At 54.5% G+C, this 17040-nt stretch overlaps 1 protein-coding gene across 2 annotated transcripts in view; it reads left to right on the top strand.

The window, feature by feature from the left end:
- The first annotated feature begins 3238 nt into the window (after positions 1–3238).
- LOC122547734 (inositol-trisphosphate 3-kinase B-like) overlaps positions 3239–17040 on the top strand; it is a 46225-nt gene continuing 32423 nt past the window's right edge. Inside the window, exon 1 of one of the 2 annotated variants that reach the window (XM_087983728.1) lies at positions 3239–3528. In XM_087983728.1, the coding sequence (XP_087839854.1) occupies positions 3310–3528 (219 nt within the window). In that variant the 5' untranslated portion in view covers positions 3239–3309. The remainder of the gene's footprint in view (positions 3529–17040) is intronic. The other variant, XM_087983727.1, reaches the window with a different exon arrangement.

The following is a 17040-nucleotide window of genomic DNA, read 5'->3' as shown; positions in this document are numbered from 1 at the left end:
TCCCCACCTCTGAGCCAGGAGGGGCTGGGCTCAAGTGTCACTGTGCTTTGGGGGATGTGTAACATAACAGCACCAGCCAGGTCCCCAGTGTAGCTCAGTGGTAAGCATCCATGCCCCCCGCCCTGGGAGACCTGTCTTCAGTGTTCCACCTACTCTAGAGGTCATAGAGTCATAGAGATGTACAGCACGGAAACAGACCCTTCGGTCCAACCCGTCCATGCCGACCAGATATCCCAACCCAATCTAGTCCCACCTGCCAGCACCCGGCCCATATCCCCCCAAACCCTTCCTATTCATATACCCATCCAGATGCCTCTTAAATGTTGTCATTGTACCAGCCTCCACCACTTCCTCTGGCAGCCCATTCCATACACGTACCACCCTCTGCGAGAAAAAGTTGCCCCTTAGGTCTCTTTTATATCTTTCCCCTCTCACCCTAAACCTATGCCCTCTAGTTCTGGACTCCCCCACCCCAGGGAAAAGACCTTGTCTATTTATCCTATCCCATGCCCCTCGTGATTTTATAAACCTCTATAAGGTCACCCCCCAGCCTTTGACATTCCAGGGAAAACAGCCCCAGCCTATTCAGCCTTTCCCTATAGTTTAAACCCAGCAACATCCTTTTCTGCACCCTTTGAAGTTTCACAGCATCCTTCCTACAGGAGGGAGACAGAATTGCACACAGTATTCCAAAAGTGGCCTAACCCAATGTCCTGCAGCCGCAACATGACCTCCCAACTCCTGTGCTCACAAAAAGGGCTTCCTTCACTCATAAAGACAAGAATTGCTGGAAAAGCTCAACAGGTCTTGCAGCATCTTTAGATCACTTTACAGTGTGGAAACAGGCCCTTTGGCCCAACAGATCCACGCTGACCCACCGAAGTGCAACCCACCCAGACCCATTCCCCTACATTAACCCCTTCACCTAACACTACGGGCAATTTAGCGCGGCCAATTCACCCTAAGCTGCACATTTTTGGACTGTGGGAGGAAACCGCAGACACAGGGAGAATGTGCAAACTCCACAGAGACAGTCGTCTGAGGCAGGAATTGAATCCGGGCGCTGTGAGGTAGCAGTGCTAACCACTGAGCCACCCTGCCGCCCAAGGAAAAACAGAGTTAATGTTTTGGGTCCAGTGACCCTTCATCAGAACCACTTTCTTCACTATCCTATCTACTTGCGAGTCCACTTTCAAGGAGTTGTGAACCCGCACTCCAAGGTCTCTTTGTTCAGCAACACTCCCTAGGACCTTACCATTAAGTGTATAAGTCCTGCTAAGATTTGCTTTCCCAAAATGCAGCACCTACGCATTTATCGGAATTAAACTCCATCTGCCACTCCTCAGCCAGCTGATTGACACCGCCAAGGTGACCCTCTTTGCTGTTCACACCGCCACCAATTTTGGTGTCATCTGTAGACTTACTAACCATACCTCCTGCACACACAATCCAGATCGTGTCTATAAGTGACAAAAAGCTGTGATTATGAAAAGTTCCACAAGGTGGACTGTTGGACTGGGGGGTGGACAAAGTTAGAATTCACAAAACACCAGGTTACAGTCCAACAGGTTTACTCGGAAGCACTAGCTTTCGGAGCGCTGCTCCTTCATCGGGGAGCGAGGGAGGCAGGATCAGCCTATGATTCTGCCTCACTAGCTCCCTGATGAGGGAGCAGTTCTCCAAAAGCTTGCACTTCCAAACAAACCTGTTGGACTATCACCTGCTCATCGAGATGTACAGCTCGGAAACAGACCCTTCGGTCCAACCCGTCCATGCTGACCAGATATCCCAACCCAATCTAGTCCCACCTGCCAGCACCCGGCCCATATCCCCCCAAACCCTTCCTATTCACATACCCAACCAGGTGCCTCTTAAATGTTGTCATTGTACCAGCCTCCACCACTTCCTCTGGCAGCCCATTCCACACACGTACCACCCTCTGTGTGAAAAAGTTGCCCCTTAGGTCTCTTTTATATCCTTCCCCTCTCACCCTAAACCTATGCCCCTCTAGTTCTGGACTCCCCCACCCCAGGGAAAAGACCTTGTCTATTTACCCTATCCATGCCCCTCATGGTTTTATAAACCTCTATAAGGTCACCCCTCAGCCTCCGACACTCCAGGGAAAATGTGTGATTTTTTTTAACTGTGAAAAACAGGTGAAAGAGGAGAGAGAGAGTCGAGAGTGTGGTGCTAGAAAAGCACAGCAGATCAGGCAGCGTCTGAGGAGCCAGAGAGTCAACAAGACCAACGGGGCAACTTTGTCACACAGAGGGTGGTATGTGTATGGAATGAGCTGCCAGAGGATGTGGTGGAGGCTGGTACAATGGCAACATTTAAAAGGCATCTGGATGGGGACATGAATAGGAAGGGTTTGGAGGGATATGGGCCGGGTGCTGGCAGGTGGGACTAGATTGGGTTGGGATATCTGGTCGGCATGGACGGGTTGGGCCGAAGGGTCTGTTTCCGTGCTGTACATCTCTATGACTCTATATCTGGTCGGCATGGACGGGTCGGACTGAAGGGTCTGTTTCTGTGATGTACATCTCTAAGACTCTGTGGGCCCCTCATCAGGAATATTTCTCCCAGGAGAAAGTTTTAAAGAATCACAGCACACCAGGTTGCAGTCCGACAGATTTAGTTGGAAGCACTAGCTTCCGGAGCGACGCTCCTTCATCAGGTGGTTGTGGGGAATAAGACCATAAGACACAGAATTTTATCGCAAAAGATTACGGTGTGATGTAACTGAAATTACACATTGAACAAGCCTGGATTGCTGTTCAGTCTTTCATCTTTTAGAATGGGTTACATTCATCAATATGTAAGTCCCAGAACTTTTGTTTCTCAGCCTGCTGGGCTATAACCTGGGGATTGTGGATTTCCTGCATCCCAGAGCAACACTGGTTTCTCCTCAGTCAGGACTGCAGCAGCTGGAGATCAGAGTCGAGAGGCCAGGCAGCATCCCAGGAGCAGGAGAGAGAGAGACAGACAGACAGAGAGAGAGAGAGAGAGAGAGAGTTGAAGAGCCCAAAAGCTGCAGTGTGTTGTGAGGGAGGGTTGAGGGCGCTCGGAGACCTGATCAAGGGAAGACCAGGCAAAGTGTGGAGCTCAGAGTTTGTGCTTTGCAGGAGAGTGAAGGTGCAGCACAGACTGACAGACAGACAGACAGTGTTTCCCTTTCCCTGCCTGCTGACAGGAGAGGAGGGGGATTTAAAAGCCCCCTCAGACGGGGAAACCTGACTGCATTCAGGACCCCCCCCCCCCCCCCCGAGTGTTTCAGGGCTCCAACTCCCTGAGCTGCTCAAGTTAGCCATGGACAGCGGCGGGGGTGAGAGCAGGGACTCTGAGGGCACCCCGCTGCAAGTTCCCGGGGACTGGGAGACCCTGCCGCCTCAGCTCGAAGCCAAGTGCCGCCTGAGGACTTCCAGCTCGTCCGTCTCTTCCTTCAACTGCTCCTCGCCCGAGTCTGAGGATGAGGTGTTTAGCGAGGGGGCTCCGAGCAGCCGCGACAGGAGGCAGCTACTCAGAAAGGTCAGGGCTCCCTCCCTCTCTCTGTCTGTGTCTCTGTCTGTGTATGTGTGTGTCTCTGTCTGTGTGTGTGTCTGTCTCTGTCTGTGTCTGTCTCTGTCTGTGTCTGTCTCTGTCTGTGTGTGTCTCTCTGTGTCTCTGTCTCTCTCTTTGTGTCTGTGTGTCTGTCTCTGTCTGTGTCTTGGCGTCTCTTTATGTCTCTCTGTCTCTCTCCCTCTGTCTGTGTGTGTGTGTCTCTCTCTCTCTCTCTCTGGGTGCCTGTGTGTGCATGTCTCTCTCTCTCTCTCTCTGTGTCTCTGTCTCTGTGTTCCCGTATCTCTTGCTGTGTATGTCTGTCTCTCCCTCTCTGTCTCTCCCTGTCTCTCTCTCTCTTTCTGTGTCTCTGTCTCTGTGTATGTCTCTCCCTCTCTGTCTCTCTCTGTGTCTCTGACCCAGGCTCTGGGGTTGGGCAGTACCCATGTATGCCTGAACCCGTCCCCCGTCCTGAAATCAAGCAGTCCCCGAGTTTACACATCCCATCAGAATCAGGCCACTCAGCCCATCTGAGTCTGTCTCACCATTCCATTGCAGCTTCCCCATGTGTTTCTCAACTCCTGCCCCCATCACGATTCTGTTCCTGATAGTCTCCTATTCGGGAATCTCCACAATTTTCATCTCCCCAAGAGGAATGCACCTTCCAGCCTGTCCCCCATCCTGTCCCCCATCCTGTCCCCCATCCTGTCACCCGTCCCCCATCCCGTCCATACACATCATCCCAAAATCCCATCCTGACTCCCAAACCTACCCCTATATCGCTACTCCCATCCCTGCATCCTATCCCAACCTCCTCGCAGTTACCCTTCCTCCCCCACCACCCACTTGTTCCTCTCCCAGTCCCCCCATTCCCTCCATTCTCCCCCCTTCCCACATTCTCACATAACCCCACCCCATCGCTGCCATTGTACAGGAGCTTTAGTGAAACCTGGAAAACAGAGAATCCAGGAGCAGGAGTAGGCCATTCGGCCCCTCGAGCCTTCTCCAACCATAGCATCCATTCAATAGGAATGTGACAGATCATCCAATTCTGTCCCCACTTCCTCCCGTAAGCCCCAAGAACTACATCCAACTCCTTCCTGCAAACATTCGATGGTTTAGAACCTGGAACAGTACAGTGAAGGAACAGGCCCTTCGGCCCACGATGTTGTTCTATACATGATGCTAATCCCTTCCACCTGCCCTTGGTCTGCACCCTTCCACCCCTTGCATTTGCATATGTTTATCGAAAAACCCCTTAAACGCCCCTTTGGTATCTGTCTTCAACGCCAACCCTTCACAGTGCGTTCCACACTCCTATCACTCTCTGTAAAAAAAAAACTAACCCCTCACATCTCCTTTGAACTTTCCCCCTCTCACCTTAAATACATGCCCCCTGGTATTAGACATTCAACTCTGGGAAAAGACAGTCAACCCTACCTATGCATCTCAATTTTAGAGACTTCTATCAAACCTCCCCTCAGCCTCGAGAGAAAGCACCCTGAGTTTTTCCAGCCTCTCCTGACATTTCAAACCCTCTAGCTGGGAAAGTGGGAAAAGCAGGTTTTCCAGTGCTGTGTTCAGTCTACCCAGGCAGGCCTCACACAGTAACAGAGGGAGCGCCGCACTGTCGGAGGGTCAGTACTGAGGGAGTGCAGCACCTCACACTTAGCCAGATTAAACTCTACCTGCCATTTCTCCCCCATATCTACAACTGATCTCTATCCCACTGTATCCTTTGACAACTTCTACACCATCCATAACTCAACCAAACTTTGTTTTGCACTCAACTGCTTTCCGTGACCCCCCCCCACTCTCTGAGGGAAGATATTTCTCCCCATCTCAGTCTCAAATGCCCCCATCCTGTAATTCTTAGACTGTGACCCTCACCCCCCACCACCCCCGGTTCTGGGCTCCCCGGGTCAACATCCTTGGCCCCATCTGGTCCTGTTGGGATTTTATCGGTTTCTCTGAGACCCCCCTCCTCGTTCTCCCCAAACCCCCCCCCAGTGAGTACAGCCCGAACCGATCCGGTCTCTCCTCATACGTCAGTCCCACCATCCCGGGAATCAGGCTTTGAATGGCTGCACTCCCTCTGTCGCCAGAACATCTTCCTCAGATACGGAGACCCCCAAACTGCTTACAATACCCCAGGAGGGTGGTCTCACCAAATACTCTAATCCACCCACCCAGAACCCTGTGTTACTGACTGTATCTCGACTGATGTTATCTAACCCCGTGCAGTCCCTATCTGGGGAGTGTTTGATTGGGGGGGGGGGCAGAGTAGAGAGAGCTTTACTCTGTATCTAACCCTGTGCAGTCCCAGTCCTGGGGAGTGTTTGATGGGAGGGGGACAGTGTAGAGGAAGCTTTACTCTGTATTCTAACCCCTTGCTGTCCCTGTCCTGGGGAATGTTTGATTGGGGGGGGGGGGGGGGGCAGTGTAGAGGGAGCTTTACTCTGTATTCTAACCCCGTGCTGTCCCTGTCCTGGGGAGTGTTTGATGGGGGACAGTGCAGAGGGAGCTTTACTCTGTATCTAACCCCGTGCTGTCCCTGTCCTGGGGAGTGTTTGATGAGGGACAGTGTAGAGAGAGCTTTACTCTGTATCTAACCCCGTGCTGTCCCTGTCCTGGGGAGTGTTTGATGGAGGACAGTGTAGAGGGAGATTTACTCTGTATCTAACCCCGTGCTGTCCCTGTCCTGGGGAGTGTTTGATGGGGGGGGACAGTGTAGAGGGAGCTTTACTCTGTATCTAACCCTGTGCTGTCCCTGTCCTGGGGAGTGTTTGATGGGGGACAGTGCAGAGGGAGTTTTACTCTGTATCTCACCCCGTGCTGTCCCTGTCCTGGGGAGTGTTTGATGGGGGACAGTGTAGAGGGAGCTTTACTCTGTATCTAACCCCGTGCTGTCCCTGTCCTGGGGAGTGTTTGATGGGGGACAGTGCAGAGGGAGTTTTACTCTGTATCTCACCCCGTGCTGTCCCTGTCCTGGGGAGTGTTTGATGGGGGACAGTGTAGAGGGAGCTTTACTCTGTATCTAACCCCGTGCTGTCCCTGTCCTGGGGAGTGTTTGATGGGGGACAGTGTAGAGGGAGCTTTGCTCTGTATCTAACCCCGTGCTGTCCCAGTCCTGGGGAGGGTTTGATGGGGGACAGTGTAGAGGGAGCTTTACTCTGTATCTAACCCCGTGCTGTCCCTGTCCTGGGGAGTGTTTGATGGGGGACAGTGTAGATTGAGCTTTACTCTGTATCTAACCCCGTGCTGTCCCTGTCCTGGGGAGTGTTTGATGGGGGGACAGTGTAGAGAGGGCTTTACTCTGTATCTAACCCCGTGCTGTCCCTGTCCTGGGGAGTGTTTGATGGGGGACAGTGTAGAGTCAGCTTTACTCTGTATCTAACCCCGTGCTGTCCCTGTCCTGGGGAGTGTTTGATGGGGGGGACAGTGTAGAGGGAGCTTTACTCTGTATCTAACCCTGTGCTGTCCCTGTCCTGGGGAGGGTTTGATGGGGGACAGTGTAGAGGGAGCTTTACTCTGTATCTAACCCCGTGCTGTCCCTGTCCTGGGGAGTGTTTGATGGGGGGGACAGTGTAGAGGGAGCTTTACTCTGTATCTAACCCCATGCTGTCCCTGTCCTGGGGAGTGTTTGATGGGGGACAGTGTAGAGGGAGCTTTACTCTGTATCTAACCCCGTGCTGTCCCTGTCCTGGCGAGTGTTTGATGGGGGACAGTGTAGAGGGAGCTTTACTCTGTATCTAACCCCGTGCTGTCCCTGTCCTGGGGAGTGTTTGATGGAGGACAGTGTAGAGAGAGCTTTACTCTGTATCTAACCCCGTGCTGTCCCTGTCCTGGGGAGTGTTTGATGGAGGACAGTGTAGAGGGAGCTTTACTCTGTACCTAACCCCGTGCTGTCCCTGTCCTGGGGAGTGTTTGATGGGGGACAGTGTAGAGGGAGCTTTACTCTGTATCTAACCCCGTGCTGTCCCTGTCCTGGGGAGTGTTTGATGAGGGACAGTGTAGAGAGAGCTTTACTCTGTATCTAACCCCGTGCTGTCCCTGTCCTGGGGAGTGTTTGATGGGGGGGACAGTGTAGAGGAAGCTTTACTCCTGTATCTAACCCCGTGCTGTCCGTGTCCTGGGGAGGGTTTGATGGGGGACAGTGTAGAGGGAGCTTTACTCTGTATCTAACCCTGTGCTGTCCCTGTCCTGGGGAGGGTTTGATGGGGACAGTGTAGAGGGAGATTTACTCTGTATCTAACCCCGTGCTGTCCCTGTCCTGGGGAGTGTTTGATGGGAGACAGTGTAGAGGGAGCTTTACTCTGTATCTAACCCCGTGCTGTCCCTGTCCTGGGGAGTGTTTGATGGGGGGACAGTGTAGAGGGAGCTTTACTCTGTATCTAACCCCGTGCTGTCCCTGTCCTGGGAGTGTTTGATGGGGGACAGTGTAGAGGGAGCTTTACTCTGTATCTAACCCCGTGCTGTCCCTGTCCTGGGCAGTGTTTGATGGGGGGGAGGGGACAGTGTAGAGGGAGCTTTACTCTGTATCTAACCCTGTGCTGTCCCTGTCCTGGGGAGTGTTTGATGGGGGCAGTGTAGAGGGAGCTTTACTCTGTATCTAACCCTGTGCTGTCCCTGTCCTGGGGAGTGTTTGATGGGGGACAGTGTAGAGGGAGCTTTACTCTGTATCTAACCCCGTGCTGTCCCTGTCCTGGGGAGTGTTTGATGGGTTAGCTCTAATCCATGATGGTTTGGGTGATTACACTAAAGTCGAAATGTTCCAAGCAGAGTCTCTGAAGCATTTTTCATCACGCTGGGATTTGAATTTATTTGCTTGGTTACCATGGTATCTCTGGGGGTTTGATGTCCAAGTTTCAAATGCTGCAGGGCATCTGATTTGACTCAGGAATCAAGATAAGCAGGTTCGAACTTGGCCATCATAAGAAACATTTCCACAGATGGAAACGTAAGACATGTCATGCCCGCGCTCTCTCTCTCTGTCCCACTCTCCCTCTCTCCCTCACCCCAACATCCTGCCCCCATATCTCTCTCTCTCTCTGAGTTCAGTGCTCTCAGTGCTGACGGGTAGTTTGCGGAGGGCACAGCAGAATTTGGGGACAGTTCCGGGTTCCAGCTGGGAAAGTGGGAAAAGCAGGTTTTCCAGTGCTCTGTTCAGTCTACCCAGGCAGGCCTCGCACAGTAACATAGGGGCATCTCTGCAACATCAATAATCCCCACCCAGCCGTTATCACAGGGCAGGGAGGACCAGCAACTCACTGCCTGAGCTTTCAACAGCTCGATTGTGAAGCCTTGCAGAGGCAAATAGCAAACTGGCTGACTGAATGTGTACAGGGTCACTGCACAGTGGAAAAATGGACAAATTAAACATTTAGGTGTCGTGGGTGGTCTATTGATGTTAATCCAGCTCCCTCACACTGTCACTCAGTAACCCTCCTCCTGCACTGTCAGAGGGTCAGTGCTGAGGGAGTGCCGCACTGTCGGAGGGTCAGTACTGAGGGAGTGCCGCACTGTCGGAGGGTCAGTACTGAGGGAGTGCCGCACTGTCGGAGGGTCAGTGCTGAGGGAGTGCCGCACTGTCGGAGGGTCAGTACTGAGGGAGTGCCGCACTGTCGGAGGGTCAGTGCTGAGGGAGTGCCGCACTGTCGGAGGGTCAGTACTGAGGGAATGCCGCACTGTCGGAGGGTCAGTGCTGAGGGAGTGCCGCACTGTCAGAGGGTCAGTGCTGAGGGAGTGCCGCACTGTCGGAGGGTCAGTACTGAGGGAATGTCGCACTGTCGGAGGGTCAGTACTGAGGGAGTGCCGCACTGTCAGAGGGTCAGTGCTGAGGGAGTGCCGCACTGTCAGAGGGTCAGTGCTGAGGGAGTGCCGCACTGTCGGAGTGTCAGTACTGAGGGATTGCCGCACTGTCGGAGGGTCAATACTGAGGGAGTGCCGCACTGTCGGAGGGACATACTGAGGGAGTGCCGCACTGTCGGAGGATCAGTACTGAGGGAGTGCCACACTGTCGGAGGGTCAGTACTGAGGGAGTGCCGCACTGTCGGAGGGTCAGTACTGAGGGAGTGCCGCACTGTCGGAGGGTCAGTGCTGAGGGAGTCCAGCACTGTCGGAGGGTCAGTATTGAGGGAGCGCCGCACTGTCGGAGGGTCAGTACTGAGGGAGCGCCGCACTGTCGGAGGGTTAGTACTGAGGGAGTGCAGCACTGTCGGAGGGTCAGTACTGAGGGAGTGCAGCAATGTCGGAGGGTCAGTACTGAGGGAGCGCCGCACTGTCGGAGGGTCAGTACTGAGGGAGTGCCGCACTGTCAGAGGGTCAGTACTGAGGGAGTGCCGCACTGTCGGAGCGTCAGTACTGAGGGAGTGCCGCACTGTCGGAGGGTCAGTGCTGAGGGTGTGCCGCACTGTCGGAGGGTCAGTACTGAGGGAGCGCCGCGCTGTCAGAGGGTCAGTACTGAGGGAGTGCCGCACTGTCAGAGGGTCAGTACTGAGGGAGTGCCGCACTGTCGGAGCGTCAGTACTGAGGGAGTGCCGCACTGTCAGAGGGTCAGTACTGAGGGAGTGCCGCACTGTCGGAGCGTCAGTGCTGAGGGAGTGCCGCACTGTCGGAGGGTCAGTGCTGAGGGAGTGCCGCAGTGTCGGAGGGTCAGTGCTGAGGGAGCGCCGCGCTGTCAGAGGGTCAGTACTGAGGGAGTGCCGCACTGTCGGCGCGTCAGTACTGAGGGAGTGCCGCACTGTCGGAGGGTCAGTGCTGAGGGTGTGCCGCACTGTCAGAGGGTCAGTGCTGAGGGTGTGCCGCACTGTCAGAGGGTCAGTACTAAGGGAGTGCGGCACTGTCGGAGGGTCAGTAATGAGGGAGTGCGGCACTGTCAGAGGGTCAGTACATAGGGAGTGCCGCACTGTCGGAGGGTCAGTGCTGAGGGAGTGCCGCACTGTCGGAGGGTCAGTGCTGAGGGTGTGCCGCACTGTCGGAGGGTCAATACTGAGGGAGTGCCGCACTGTCGGAGGGTCAGTACTGAGGGAGTCCAGCACTGTCGGAGGGTCAGTACTGAGGGAGGGCCGCACTGTCGGAGGGTCAGTACTGAGGGAGTGCCGCACTGTGGGAGGGTCAGTGCTGAGGGAGCCACTGCCTCTGAGTGGAAGCCTTTGAGGATAGCCTCCTGTGGGTGTTTGTTGTGCTGAAGCAGACGGTGCACTGTGAATCGCTTCCTGCTGCTGATCCGAGGCGATGAGCAATTGCGAGGCTGTGAATTCGTGTGAGAAAGATGTTAATGGGGGGGGGAGGGGTGGGGAGGGGAGAGTGTGCTGACATGGGGGCATGGCGCTCAGAGGAAACCCCATGTCTCTGGCTCTGAACCAAGTGCTCTCAGAGTTTCCACTGCGGTTTCTGCAGCCGAACTCCCACTTGCGTCAACGTTTGACAAAGGGCTGCCTTTGTGTCTCTGCTTTCAGTTTGATGCAGTCTGATTTAACCCTTCACTGACTGCAAACCAGCCAGGAAACCACTTTTACCTGTTCGTACCTGCCCTCCCTCTCCCTCTCCCTCTCTGTCTCTTGCCTGTCAGTCTCTCTCTCTCTCATACACACAGTGAGACACATCAAACACTTCCTGCACCCCGAAGCAGACTTTCTGATGCAGTTCTGGTCACCTGACTGTAGAATCATAGAGTCCCTGCACTGTGGGAACAGGCCATTTGGCCCAACAAGCCCACACTGACTCTCCGAGGAGCAACCCTTCCAGATCCACTCCTCTACCCCATCACTCGACATTTACCCCTGACTAATACACCCTAACCTGCACATCCCTGGGCACTATGGGACAATTTAGCACGGCCAATCCACCCTAACCTGCACATCCCTGGGCACTATGGGACAATTTAGCACGGCCAATCCACCCTAACCTGCACATCCCTGGGCACTATGGGACAATTTAGCACGGCCAATCCACCTTAACCTGCACATCCCTGGGCACTATGGGACAATTTAGCATGGCCAATCCACCCTAACCTGCACATCCCTGGGCACTATGGGACAATTTAGCACGGACAATCCATCCTAACCTGCACATCCCTGGGCACTATGGGACAATTTAGCACGGTCAATCCACCCTAACCTGCACATCCCTGGGCACAATGGGACAATTTAGCACGGTCAATCCACCCTAACCTGCACATCCCTGGGCACTATGGGGCAATTTAGCACGGCCAATCCACCCTAACCTGCACATCCCTGGGCACTATGGGACAATTTAGCACGGCCAATCCACCCTAACCTGCATATCCCTGGACACTATGGGACAATTTAGCACGACCAATCCACCCTAACCTGCACATCCCTGGGCACTATGGGACAATTTAGCACGGCCAATCCACCCTAACCTGCACATCCCTGGACATTATGGGACAATTTAGCACGGCCAATCCACCCTAACCTGCACATCCCTGGACACTATGGGACAATTTAGCACGGCCAATCCACCCTAACCTGCACATCCCTGGACACTATGGGACAATTTAGCACGGACAATCCATCCTAACCTGCACATCCCTGGGCACTATGGGACAATTTAGCACGGTCAATCCACCCTAACCTGCACATCCCTGGGCACAATGGGACAATTTAGCACGGTCAATCCACCCTAACCTGCACATCCCTGGGCACTATGGGGCAATTTAGCACGGCCAATCCACCCTAACCTGCACATCCCTGGGCACTATGGGACAATTTAGCACGGCCAATCCACCCTAACCTGCATATCCCTGGACACTATGGGACAATTTAGCACGACCAATCCACCCTAACCTGCACATCCCTGGGCACTATGGGACAATTTAGCACGGCCAATCCACCCTAACCTGCACATCCCTGGACATTATGGGACAATTTAGCACGGCCAATCCACCCTAACCTGCACATCCCTGGGCACTATGGGACAATTTAGCATGGCCAATCCACCCTAACCTGCACATCCCTGGACATTATGGGACAATTTAGCACGGCCAATCCACCCTAACCTGCATATCCCTGGACACTATGGGACAATTTAGCACGGCCAATCCACCCTAACCTGCACATCCCTGGACACTATGGGACAATTTAGCACGGCCAATCCACCCTAACCTGCACATCCCTGGGCACTGTGGGACAATTTAGCACGGCCAATCCACCGTAACCTGCACATCCCTGGACACTATGGGACAATTTAGCACGGCCAATCCACCCTAACCTGCACATCCCTGGACACTATGGGACAATTTAGCACGGCCAATCCACCGTAACCTGCACATCCCTGGGCACTATGGGACAATTTAGCATGGCCAATCCACCCTAACCTGCACATCCCTGGGCACTATGGGACAATGTAGCATGGCCAATCCACCCTAACCTGCACATCCCTGGACATTATGGGACAATTTAGCACGGCCAATCCACCCTAACCTGCATATCCCTGGACACTATGGGACAATTTAGCACGGCCAATCCACCGTAACCTGCACATCCCTGGACACTATGGGACAATTTAGCACGGCCAATCCACCCTAACCTGCACATCCCTGGACACTATGGGACAATTTAGCACGGCCAATCCACCCTAACCTGCACATCCCTGGGCACTATGGGACAATTTAGCACGGCCAATCCACCGTAACCTGCACATCCCTGGACACTATGGGACAATTTAGCACGGCCAATCCACCCTAACCTGCACATCCCTGGACACTATGGGACAATTTAGCACGGCCAATCCACCGTAACCTGCACATCCCTGGGCACTATGGGACAATTTAGCACGGTCAATCCACCCTAACCTGCACATCCCTGGGCACTATGGGACAATTTAGCACGGCCAATCCACCCTAACCTGCACATCCCTGGACACTATGGGACAATTTAGCACGGCCAATCCACCCTAACCTGCACATCCCTGGACACTATGGGACAATTTAGCACGGCCAATCCACCCTAACCTGCTCATCCCTGGGCACTATGGGACAATTTAGCACGGCCAATCCACCCTAACCTGCACATCCCTGGGCACTATGGGACAATTTAGCACGGCCAATCCCCCCTAACCTGCACATCCCTGGGCACTATGGGACAATTTAGCACGGCCAATCCACCGTAACCTGCACATCCCTGGGCACTATGGGACAATTTAGCACGGTCAATCCACCCTAACCTGGGCACTATGGGACAATTTAGCACGGCCAATCCACCCTAACCTGCACATCCCTGGGCACTATGGGACAATTTAGCACGGCCAATCCCCCCTAACCTGCACATCCCTGGGCACTATGGGACAATTTAGCACGGCCAATCCACCCTAACCTGCACATCCCTGGGCACTATGGGACGATTTAGCACGGCCAATCCCCCCTAACCTGCACATCCCTGGGCACTATGGGACAATTTAGCATGGCCAATCCACCCTAACCTGCACATCCCTGGGCACTATGGGACAATTTAGCACGGCCAATCCACCCTAACCTGCACATCTTTGGACTGTGGGAGGAAACCCACGCAGTCACGGGGAGAATATGCAAACTCCACACAGACAGTTGCCCGAGGGTGGCATCGAACCCGGCTAACCACTGAGCCACTGGACAGGGTGCATAAAGAATTTACAAGAATGGTGCCAGGGTTGGAGGATTTGAGCTACAGGGAGAGGCTGAACAGGCTGGAGCTGTTTTCCCTGGAGCGTCGGAGGCTGAGGGGTGACCTTATAGAACTTTATAAAGTCGTGAGGGGCCATGGTTAGGGTAAATAGGCAAAGTCTTTTCCCTGGGATGGGGAGTCTGGAACTAGAGGGGCATAGGTTTAGGGTGAGAGGGGAAAGATATAAACGAGATCTAAGGGGCAACCTTTTCACACAGAGGGTGGTACGTGTATGGAATGATCTGCCAGAGGAAGTGGTGGAGGCTGGTACAATGACAACATTTGAGGCTGAGACGAGATCAGTCACGATTATATCGAATGGGAGAGCAGACAGGATGGGCTGAATGGCCTGATCAGGCTTCTCATTTCAATGTTCGCCATTGGCACCCTCGCAGGCCTAACCCCCCGAACTGGAATCCTGCCCCATTTTGGTTAATAGTGCCCCCCCCCCCCCCCCCCCCTCCCCAATCTCCCACCCTCTGCCCCCAGGAGGTCTAGTGGTACAGTCACCTGACCTGTTTATCCAGAGACCCAGTTAATGATTCGGGGACTCGTGTTCGAATCCCCCAGGCAGTGGGATTTGAATTCAATAAAAACTCTGGAATTAAGGATCTAAAGATGATCGTGAATCCATTGTTGATTGTCAGAAAAACCCAAAATGGTTCACTAATTTAGGGAAGGAATCTGCCATCCTTCCCTGGTCTGGGCCTACACATGACTGGACCCACAGTAATGGGGTTGACACTTAACTGTCCCCCCACCCCGGGCAATAAAGACCCTCCGTGAGTGAATTAAAAGCAAAATGAATATTTTTAAAATGGGTAGGATCTCCTGTCCCATTGAACTTCCCCTAACACCAGCGTAGAGGAACACGGGCCTATGAATCTAGGCTTCAGTAAGGCCTAGCAACCGTCTCGAAGACCCCATAACCACTTCCCAATGTTCTCCAATTGTCCATGTTTTTCCCTCATCGTAGAGTACGCCTTTTGGGGCCACCCTTCTGGACTTTTCTAGAAGCTTCTATCGCTCGGGATGGCGGGGGTGGGGGGGGCCTTCCGGTCTACTTTTTACTTGAGATAATGACTGGGCCCCAGCGGCCGGACTAAGCGAAAAGGGGAAGTGGTTGCTGTTCTCTAGAAAGTAGTATTGTGGCAGCGATTAACAAAGATCTTCACGGGCTCGCAAGACTGGACATAGGAAAGTTGTTTCCATTCGGCGGTGGGGGGAGGGGGGTGAAAGATTTATCGAACAAGAGATTGTTGCTAATTCATCTGACGGGTGACCCAGAGCGAGTGGGGAGGGATGGATGGGGGAACCCTGAACCACAATGACAGGGAAGGGAGGGGGGTGGTGGGGGGGGGGGGATATTGAGGGTCCAGAACATATACACACCGCCCCACCTCAGCGACACGTGCGTGCAAACCAGACAACAACAGCTCGCCTTTAGGTAGCTCCCTTCGTGTGGAGTGGGCCCCGCAGGGAAAGTGTATGATGGCAAACAGTTTTGTCAGTGAAATCCATTTTTTTCCGAATCGAATCGAAAAGAGAGAGAGAGAGAGAGAGTAAGTGGGGGGCTGGGAGGAGAGGAGGAGGAGGAGGAGGAGGGAGGGTCGGGGGGAAATCTCCAGGACATCAGGCCTCACGCAGCTAAAGGTACAACTGCCACTGGAGGAGGGAGAGGGTGTGGGGGCCGGAGGGGGTGACAGAGATAGGGAGGGGGTTACAGAGATAGGGAGGGGGTGTAGGGGCCGGAGGGGGTTACAGAGATAGGGAGGGGGTGTGGGGGCCGGAGGGGGTTACAGAGATAGGGAGGGGGAGTAGGGGCCGGAGGGGGTTACAGAGATAGGGAGGGGGTGTAGGGGGTGGAGGGGGTTACAGAGATAGGGAGGGGGTGTAGGGGCTGGAGGGGGTTACAGAGATAGGGAGGGGGTGTAGGGGCTGGAGGGGGTTACAGAGATAGGGAGGGGGTGTGGGGGCCGGAGGGGGTTACAGAGATAGGGAGGGGGAGTAGGGGCCGGAGGGGGTTACAGAGATAGGGAGGGGGTGGAGGGGGTTACAGAGATAGGGAGGGGGTGTAGGGGCTGGAGGGGGTTACAGAGATAGGGAGGGGGTGTAGGGGCTAGAGGGGGTGACAGAGATAGGGAGGGGGTGTAGGGGCTGGAGGGGGTGACAGAGATAGGGAGGGGGAGTGGGGGCCAGAGGGAGTTACAGAAGGATGGAGGGGGTTACAGAGATAGGGAGGGGGTGTAGGGTCCGGAGGGGGTTACAGAGATAGGGAGGGGGTGTGGGGCCGGAGGGGGTTACACAGATAGGGAGGGGGTGTAGGGGCTGGAGGGGGTTACAGAGATAGGGAGGGGGTGTGGGGGCCGGAGGGGGTTACACAGATAGGGAGGGGGTGTAGGGACTGGAGGGGGTTACAGAGATAGGGAGGGGGAGTGGGGGCCAGAGGGAGTTACAGAGGGATGGAGAGGGTTACAGAGATAGGGAGGGGGTGTAGGGGCTGGAGGGGGTTACAGAGATAGGGAGGGGGTGTAGGGGCTGAAGGGAGTTACAGAGGGATGGAGGGAGTTACAGAGATAGGGAGGGGGTGTAGGGGCTGGAGGGGGTTACAGAGATAGGGAGGGGGTGTAGGGGCTGGAGGGGGTTACAGAGATAGGGAGAGGGTGTAGGGGCCGGAGGGGGTGACAGAGATAGGGAGGGGGTGTAGGGGCCGGAGGGGGTGACAGAGATAGGGAGGGGGTGTAGGGGCTGGAGGGGGTTACAGAGATAGGGAGGGGATGTAGGGGCCGGAGGGGGTGACCGAGATAGGGAGGGGGGTGTAGGGGCTGGAGGGGTTACG

Source organism: Chiloscyllium plagiosum, unplaced genomic scaffold (assembly GCF_037043375.1).
Source record: "Chiloscyllium plagiosum isolate Xiang-an unplaced genomic scaffold, Cpla_swu_hap1 HiC_scaffold_46, whole genome shotgun sequence".
Classification (NCBI taxonomy): Eukaryota; Metazoa; Chordata; class Chondrichthyes; order Orectolobiformes; family Hemiscylliidae; genus Chiloscyllium; species Chiloscyllium plagiosum.
The sequence above is the reverse complement of the archived record's forward strand: the minus strand, read 5'-3'. Positions and strand labels throughout refer to the sequence as shown.